Source organism: Egretta garzetta, unplaced genomic scaffold (assembly GCF_000687185.1).
Source record: "Egretta garzetta isolate BGI_Z169 unplaced genomic scaffold, ASM68718v1 scaffold117, whole genome shotgun sequence".
NCBI lineage: Eukaryota > Metazoa > Chordata > Aves > Pelecaniformes > Ardeidae > Egretta > Egretta garzetta.
Genome location: NW_009260479.1, coordinates 3,713,070 through 3,722,096, shown reverse-complemented (window position 1 = coordinate 3,722,096; position 9,027 = coordinate 3,713,070). Strand labels below are relative to the sequence as shown.

At 50.3% G+C, this 9,027-nt stretch overlaps 1 protein-coding gene across 1 annotated transcript in view; it reads left to right on the top strand.

The window, feature by feature from the left end:
• The window catches only part of CRYGN (crystallin gamma N), an 8,355-nt gene extending 242 nt beyond the window's left edge, over positions 1–8,113 (top strand). Inside the window, exons 2-4 of the mRNA XM_009644079.1 lie at positions 277–525; positions 2,280–2,425; positions 7,978–8,113. Coding sequence (XP_009642374.1) covers positions 277–525; positions 2,280–2,425; positions 7,978–8,113 — 531 coding nt within the window. The remainder of the gene's footprint in view (positions 1–276; positions 526–2,279; positions 2,426–7,977) is intronic.
• The last annotated feature ends 914 nt before the right edge of the window (positions 8,114–9,027 follow it).

Below are 9,027 nucleotides of genomic sequence, written 5' to 3'. Positions count from 1 at the left end.
TGAGCGAGTACGAGGCGGCGAGAACTGTCGTAAATGCGGGATGCGCTGCATTCCCAGAAAAACAAATATGGTTCTTAGGAAAAAATGCCAGTGAGGCTGTGTTCCTCTTGCTGGAGAGCAGCTTAAAAAAACCAACCAAACAAAAAAAAAATAACCACAAAAAACACCAAACCAACCTAAAATGATGCATCTGGAAGTGGTTCCAATCTGCTTGAAATGGGGGTCCAGCCGTGCCCCTGCTCCTCACCGCGGGCCTGTTCTCCTCCCTCCCCCCAGATCACTTTCTATGAAGGCAAATGCTTCACGGGCAGAAAGCTGGAGGTCTGCGGCAGCTGCAGCAGCTTCCAGGACCGAGGTTTCCTCAACCGGGTCAACTCCATCTGCGTCCAGAGTGGGGCTTGGGTCTGCTTCGATCACCCGGACTTCCGAGGGCAGCAGTATGTCCTGGAGCACGGCGAGTACCCCGATTTCTATCGCTGGAATGGCCGCAGTGACCACCTGGGCTCCTGCCAGCCCATCGGGATGGTGAGTGGATGCTGCTGGCGTTTTGCTGTCCCGGCCGGAGCATCGGTGGGACAGGGCTGTCGTTGGGCTTTATTTTTATGAGCCCCGTGAATAAGTCTAATAAAAATCTGCACTTTTTAGAAAGAATACATCCCATTGAGAAGGAAATAGTCTCCCAGGGAAGGTTTGTCACCCCTTGGAGCGGTCTGCACAGGCCACAAAGCCGAGTCGTGGTTTCCTGTGCCTTCACATCGCCTTCCTGCACAAAGCGCAGGCAGCTTTAACGGGATGGGCTTTTCCCATGTTTTTTCAGATGAGGTGGCAAGGTCCTGCCTGTGCCATGTGCTTTTCCTTTTTAACGTGAGCGGCTACAAAACGCTCACAGGGGCATTAAGGAGGGTCGTTGCCCAAGGCAAGTTTGAGCCACAGCAGCCTGGTCTCCCCATGTGCCCGGAGGGGGAGTGGGCAGCCCCAGGAATTCCCGAAATGGACCCATGGGGTAGTTGGGCTCCTCTGAGCAAATTTTAGCTGAATTCTATGCTGTTGCAAAAAGCCTCCAGTAATCCTAAACTAAACCCATTTTTTTTCCCCTTATTAGATAGCCCTCCCTTTACGAAGCTTTTAAAAGCACCGCCGGGAGGAAGGTGTAATCAGGAAGATTAAAAAGTAGCAATGAAAAATGAATCTGGGTTAGGTCTTTCCAGATGACTCTCCTATCACTCCTGGCCCCTGGGGCAATGATGAACCCACTTGGAGCTGGTGGAGTTTCTCGTTGGCCCCGACACTGCTTTTCAGCACAGCAATGGGTTTGTTTTGGGTCTGTAACATCATTCCCAAAGCACCCCTGTGGTCCGTACATGGAGGGATGCTCTGCCTCAGTCCCTGGAGCCCGGCCAGCATGAGGACGTGCTCCTCCCTCCCTGGCCCACGATTTTCCCTGTGAGATGCCAGCGAGTGCTTCAAGGCGTTTCTGCAGTGCAGATTCCCGGAGGAATGTTTGCTCAGGCACAGTATCCGCTCGGCTGCTGCTGGCGGCCGCCTGCTGTGGGGTTTGGCATCACAGCCCGGCCTTCTTGTGCATTGATGTTGTTTATTTGAAAAATGCATTTAGGTATTCTTTGAATTTAGCTTAAAAATATCCTTTCAGCTCGCTCTGTCCTGCATACCTCTGCCATGGGCTGCAGAAATCTCCCCAGAGGAATTTATGTCGTGTCACCCTCAAGGGCTCGCATAGCAATGATGATGCTGGGAGGGTTTCCTTTTCTTTTCCTTAAAGAAAGGCACAAAATCTCCCATCAGGAACAGCAGCTGTGCGTGGAACTGGAGGCAATATAAATTAATTTAGGGGAATAGTTTGACATTTTTGTACACTCTGGCTATGTATCTTTTTTTGCTGTGTGATGTGAGTGCATGGAGAGCCAGGGCTGTTGCTGATGCTGTATTTGGGACGGAGGGTTTGTGGGCAAGTCGGGGGGATCTGCAGATGGGCAAGGGGCTACGTGTCCCTGAGCACATCCCACGAGCCATGTGTTTGCACGTGGACGGCAGCTGTAGGAAGGTGCAGTGGGGTGCAAAGACAAGGGTTTTCTGGCTGCTTTCTGTGCTGGGAGGTGGCACAAGTTTGTGCGTGCTGGCCCTGGTGGTGCCGGACTGCTTTTCACATTCCCCTTCCAAAGCACCCTTCCATCTTCCTCTTTGTCTTATAAAAGCCGAGGAAATAATTTACTGCATTCTTCTTTTTTTTTTTTGGTTGACTCAAATCCCTTTGTCCCCAGCACGGCGAGAATTACAGGATCGAAATATTTGAAGGCAGCCATTTTAGTGGTCCCAGTCTGGAGCTGACGGAAGATTGCTCCTTCCTGCAGGGACAAGGCTGGGACAAGACCTGCATCAACGCCCTCAAAGTGTATGGTGACGGCGCGTAAGTAACCGCACGTATCCTGGCACGCAGCCACTGCGGTGCTCCCGGCCCCGCACCCTTTGTACCCAGGACCGCAGGGGAGCGAGGTGGCTGCAGAGACTCCCCCCATCGTGGAAAAGCCTGTCAATGCTGGGGGGACTTGGAGAAAGCCTAAAAATGTGAGTTAAGCCTATGGTTTAAAGGTGAATTTTGGTGCCTGCCCATTGAGAGCTGCTTCAAAAGGGCATGATTTTTGGAGGGTGGCAGCTAAGCACAAGCTATAAGACCTCTGAGACACCTTTTTAGCATGTATGAAACAAGCCTAAAACTTTTTCTGTCTTTCTTTCAACATCTCTGTGCATACTTCCAAACACCTCTCTAAAATCTGCGCAGAGGCTTTTGAGGAGCGTGGATATCCAGATGGCTCCGGGTGACGCAGATCAGGGCTTTGGCTTTGCAAGTGGCTTCCCCAAGGCTTGCTGCAACACCAGGGACCTCCTTCTTGGACAGTAAAAATGAGGCAGTGGTGTCTCACCTTAAAATTAGATCCTGCTTCTGAAAATGGGGGCAACTGTGGTAGTGATGCATGGCCACACCAATGAGGGTTTTTGGTCACCCTTGGTGCCTCATGAACCTGTTTTGCAGAGGCATTACTAATGCTCAGCCCCATCTTCCTGCCCCTGCTCCTTGAAAGCCTTGGCAGGATGGCAGCTTTGCCTTTTTCTTGCTGTCACATGGCAATTTGCATTTCCTCGATGCATTTCCTCCTTTTTGTGGTGAGATGGGTTGTTATCTGGCCATCTCCCCTTTCCTCTGTCCGACAATTGCATTTTCACTTCAAGTGAGCTGGGAGCAGGGGAACACCATAAAATCCTCCCAGAGCCAGGCAGAGGGTGGCTGGAGTGGGAGCCCCTGCAGAGGAGAGGGCGCAGAAACGCTCCCCTCTGCCTGTTGTGGACGGGGTATTGCTCATCTCCCCTGCACCCAGCATGGAGTGTTGGACCCTTTCTGTCCAACAGCAATTTTTTCCCAGAATAGGAGAAATGTTGTTGCCATCCAAGCTTGTGACATCCTGACAGTGAGTGTCCTGCAGAACCCTTTCTGATTCAACCGAGACCTCTCTCTTCCAAAAAAATCCAGGCTTATGATCAGGCAGTGGTGGTTCATTAAAACTAAGGAGCTGAGCTACCAGCTCCTGATGGGAAGAAATGGCTGGAGCCCACCGGGGACTCCGTTAGAGCTGAGGATTTGAAGCAAAAGGCATTTGAGTACCAACACTATAAAGCCAAGAGAGAGCCTGTGAGTACTCTGGCAAGAGCTTTAGGGCCAATTATTTACCACACGTGTCCCTGTAGCAGAGCCTGGAGCTTGAGAAATTGGGAAGCTGCCCAGAAACTTTCAAGCACTTAAATATTTCAGATTGATTTTCCCCCCTCCCTGCAAAATATGTAAGGGGCACAAAGCTTGCTTTCCCTCGCATGGGAGCCTAAGACTGTTTACGTTAACATTACATGACTTCTCAAAGGCTTTGAGTAGCGATTAAAAAAACAGAAAAAAATTAAATACTGAGAGGAACGTGGTGAGGAAACCCACTGAGTTTTGTAGCATTACGTTCTGAGCCTGGGGAGATGGTTGTTGGAAGCACCTGGAAGGGTCTGTAAAGGCCATGAAAAGGCAGGATGGTGCAGAGGGTCCTGCTGGCCCTGGGCTGCAGGAGAAGGGAGGCAAGGAGGAGGTACCACAGCAGAGAGGTGAGACCAGGGAGGAGAAAGGGACCCTATGGCACCGCGTTTCTCCTTTAGATGGACCGTATGCCCAAGTGACCCCAGAGGTGCTACAGCTATAGCAAAGCCCTCTCAGGACCCATCCTCGACCCACTGGCGACGAGGGGAGTTTCAGTCTTCAGCACATCTCCAGCCTGAAAGCCGCTCTGTTTTATCCCGTGCATGCTGAAAGCAGACATAAAGCAGGGTCCTACCGAGCTCCCTGCCCGCCAAAGTCTCGCTCTGCCATTTTCCCCGTTAATTGCCACAACGTGACAGCCATTGGATACAGAAATATTTGGTTCTCCTTCACAAATCCGTGGATGGCGTCACGTGCTGTTAAAAAGCTGCTGCCTGCACTTGTGGGGGTTGCTGTGCCTGCGGGAAGTGATGATGGATCAGCTGGAAATGTGGGAATAGCGAGCAACATCTGCCTTTGGCATGGTGCGTGGTGGGGCTGAGGGTGTCCGTCACCTTCCCTGCTGCCCTTTTGGGGCTGGCAACCGCTACCCCACACAGCCAGGTGTGACGATAAAGATGTTAAAACCATGCTGGAAACGAGATTGCTATTTTGGAGCAGTTTTGAGATGTTACCACCTCCTCGGAAGCTGTTGTGGTTCGCGTGGTAGCGGCTTTGCCCGTCCCACAGGCAGAGCCAGCTCCGGTATCACATATGGTGTCATCTGGTTTTAGATGAAGACATGCACTTCTTGTCCTCCTTTGTGCCTCAACCACTCCACAGATGGTTACTTGGAAATAACAACTTTAAAAAGCTGAATTTGTTTTACAATTCGGGAGAGAATACCCCAAAAGGGGCTTTTGTAAGGTACAGTGACATCCTTGAAGGAACCAGGCCAACCATTTCTTCTGTGGAAGCATTTATGAGCGGTTGGTAGATGTTCTGCAGTCTGGCTGTGAAATATCAACCAGAACAGGTACCCGAACGTTGCCGCTCAATAAACATCACCCATTTCTCAGCAGAGGCGGTAGGTGCTCATGGCACTGCTTGAGTCCTACCTGGAGAATGAGCGACCTGGAGCCCTGCTGGAAGCATCCCGCTTGAGTCAGGCTGAAGCTGCAGCACTGCCCTGCTAGTTTGTTCAGTGCGAGCAGCCAGCGTTGGCTTACAGGGCTTGCTCTGGTTCCATGTGAGTTTTATTCCCGTGTCCTCTGGGTTTATGTGCTAATGAAACACAGCACCGAGATGTTTGAGGGCTGCGTGCGATGTGCCTGGATTGGCTCTCCCATGCTGGGCTTGAGGACAGGATCATCTTTTTTTTTTTTTTCTGGGCTCCTGACTGACTTGATTTCCTCCCTCACTGATGGTCTCAGAGAACGTAAATTTTAGGCAATAAAGGAAGAGCTAAGTAAGCCATACAAATCCTCACTCATCACCTTGCACTGCCAATACACTTCACTCCCATCTTTCCGCTATTCCTTTTATTCCTCTTTATGCAGCCTTTCCCTAAGCAGAGGGACAAGCCAGTGGGTTCTTATCGTGACACCAGGTCATGCAGTCTGCTTCCATCGACCCCCAAGGCCTGTCCCATTCCCTCCACGTGACTGTGCAGACACATCAACCGTGTGTCTGGAGAGAAACGCAGAGGTCTTGGGAAGGACAGTGACCATGAGGGGCTGCTCTACCCCCTGCACTGTCCCCCAGAGTCCAGCAGTTGTTGGAAGATACCCTAGAGGAGAGCTGGAAGAACCACCGTGTCCTGGTGGGCCAGCAACACCCTGTGAACATCTCTGTTCTACCATCATGCAGTATTTTCAATAATGTTAGTTATTCTCAGAAGGAGAGAGTGATTGGAAGGTACAGAAAATGGGATCAGGAGCTCTTTTCAGGAGTGCTTGAGGGAGGGATGGTGAACCGATGGAGAAAGAGGCCCAAAAATATGGAGAGGTGCATATAAGCTAAAGGGAGGGGGCAGAAAAGGAAGCAAGCCATGCGTGCCTTATGAACAAGGCTGGGGTGTATCTAGAGGAGGATGATTTTATAAATTGTTCTCAATTAAGCTGAAGAGCTGAGCATGCTCTCTGAGAGTGCACATCAGGATATGTGATGGGGGGGAACATGGCTTTGGGGCAACCTGCCGTTCCATTCACATGAGCAACGAGCAGACTTCTGCACGCGCTGCGAAGTGAGCTTCAGAGGAGAAGGCTGAGGATGACTTTCTAATTCTGGTTCAGATATAAACTGGCTGCACAAAGTGCCAAAGAATGAGCTTGTTTGCTTGCAGGGAACGCTGGGGATCCCAATCTCTTGGCTGAGCACACTGCAGTGATGCTGCAGAAAAGGGTTGTGCAGGCACAGGCAGCAGAGTGGAGGGGGGCACCAGGCAGGCGTGTGCCGGCTGTATCAGTGCACCAGCAGGTGGGAGAAGGAACCCACCACAGTCCCACTCGTGCCCTCTGAGAGACATGGAAAAGAAATCCAAACACGTCAAGGAATCTGTAAGGTAGCTCAACTAAATACCCTGACCTTTTACTTTTTTTTTTTAAGTAGTGCCCGTGGGTGGCTGGTTTTATAAACAACTTTCTTCCTAGGACTCCAGTTTCTTACTCTGGATCAGACTGATCTGAGTTCACCAGCTGGTGTCTGACCCTGGAGGCCCAGCAGCCTTTCACCCATCCAGTACTTAAAGGAGTTTCTCTCTGGAAATCCCACATACAGTAGGTCCCAACCCAGATGTCACAGCTGAATTCCTGGCAAGAGACAGACCACAGAACACAAATTATTTGGAAGATAAAATTTGTGCTATGTTGTCATTGCTGAGCAAATAGATGGGACAAGCAGCAGAGATCCTTATAAAACCCTTAAAAAAGCTGGGAATAGAAGAACAAGGCAGAGATGAGCAGTTCAGCCATGATGGGGAGGAAACCTGACTGTAAAACGATTAAAGCAGTAGCAAAACTTGGTTAAAAAACATGGGAGATTTAAATAGAGGAAAGAGGTGACACTTGTGGCCACCTTAAGATCATGGCACAGTGTGTACTAAAGGCATGAAGGGAGAGAAGAGCAGCAAAATTTGTCCCTCTTGACCATCAGAATTGCTCCTGATTTGAAGATCTTCAAATGGAGAAAGACACGCTAAAGAAATAGAGCCAAGCCAGGTGAAGAAGTCGGGCACACCACAGTCACCAAGGTTATTGAGCGTTGTATCTATTTGACTGTATTCCAAGGGAAAGTTGTAGTTAATGTAGAGATAAAAAGATAAAGATAGCTGAGCCAAGTCCTGCTCTCTGTTGCAAAGCATCAAAGAGAGGCCATTGAGAATTACTAGCAAAGAGAGAAATTACTAAATATGGTTCCTATCATAGCTAAGGGGTCAGTTCAAAGAGGTAGAACATATTTCAAGCATTGCATGTTTCTCCTTAGAGTCCAAAATGCATTCATCCAGGCGCTAAGGGGACTCATGCCCTTCTTTAGCCCTATCAAATGCTACTAAATTGTTTCTGTTGCACATGGTGAAGCTCAGAGGGATCCATTCCTACAGCAATGTGAAGCAGGGAGCCCCTGGTCCCAGGCTTCACTACTGGTGTGACCCAAACCAACTTCTTCTAAAGGCAAGGCCCAATCTGGCTGTGGATAATTGCCAGGCTACAATGGAAACGGGGAGAACCACTAGCAGTTAACTCAACCGGGGACATTTCTGTGCGCAGGATAGGAGCGGAACTGCAGAGGGATCGCCAGGCCCCAGTAGTTTGCAGTACTTCAGTGCCTAAATGCAGCCACTCAATATGGGCATGAGGCCACCCCATGTGCCCACACTGTTGGGACCCAAGTAACCCTCCCTTTCTGCTCAGGTGGGTGCTGTACGAGGAGCCCAACTACCGAGGCCGTATGTACGTGGTGGAGCGGGGTGAGTTCAGCAGCTTCAACGCATGGCAGGCACGCAACGGGAGCGTCCAGTCCATCAGAAGAGTTGTCAACTACTTCTAGCTGAGCTTTCATCCTACCAGCAATGGCCTGCTGAGACCAGGCATCGCCCTCCTTCCCACTCACTTACCCGTGGAATAAATTGTTAAAAATCAGCTGTTGGCTCTGAATACTTTTTTTCCATCACTTGCATGAGTTCAAGAGAGAATGGACTTGCAACCTTTCTAAGCTTGATTTATGTGCTATGAATTTGCTTTTTTATTCTGCAGTGATTTGTAAGGAAGACATGGGGCTGATGGGCCAGAACTGGTGGTGACAAGCAGATCTGGGAACGCGCTCCCCGGTGTGGTTGTGGTCTGACACGTGTTCGCTCTGCCCAGTCCAGGGCCACCACATGATGGACCCAGCTGACTCCTGATGCCTGGAGGGGGTCACACTGCTGTGCACGTGCGTTGTGAGTGCAGGCACACAGCTGTCGGAGGGTCTGCCCGTGCCATGTGAGGACACGTGAGGATCATGTTGGGATCTGACTGACTCATGGGGTCTGTCTGAGCATGATGTGCTGGTCCTGATGCGAAGGTGATAGAAATCATTCATCCTGAGTTACTTTGACCTTAGATCAGCACGCATTAAAAATATATTAAAAAAAAATTCCCTGAAGGCACAAAACCTGAGCAACCTTCTCTTTGCTCCCTGATTCATAAGCCCTTCAGCTGACAATGACATTTTGAGGGGGTGGCAGCAAAGAAAACCAGCCACAGCACTGTCACTTTCTGCGCAACCCTATTCTCATCTTTCTGCCCCTTCGGTCCTCCCAGTCCATCCCAGTTGTTTTGGTGCCCCCGAGCCCCATTCAGTGCTTGGCAATCAGGATGGGAACATCTCTGCCTGTTCAACTATGGACCGTCCACCACAGCCTGGGCACTTCCCCTTGCATTCAGCGCCCAGAAGTCAGGTAGGCTCCCGTCTGTAAAATC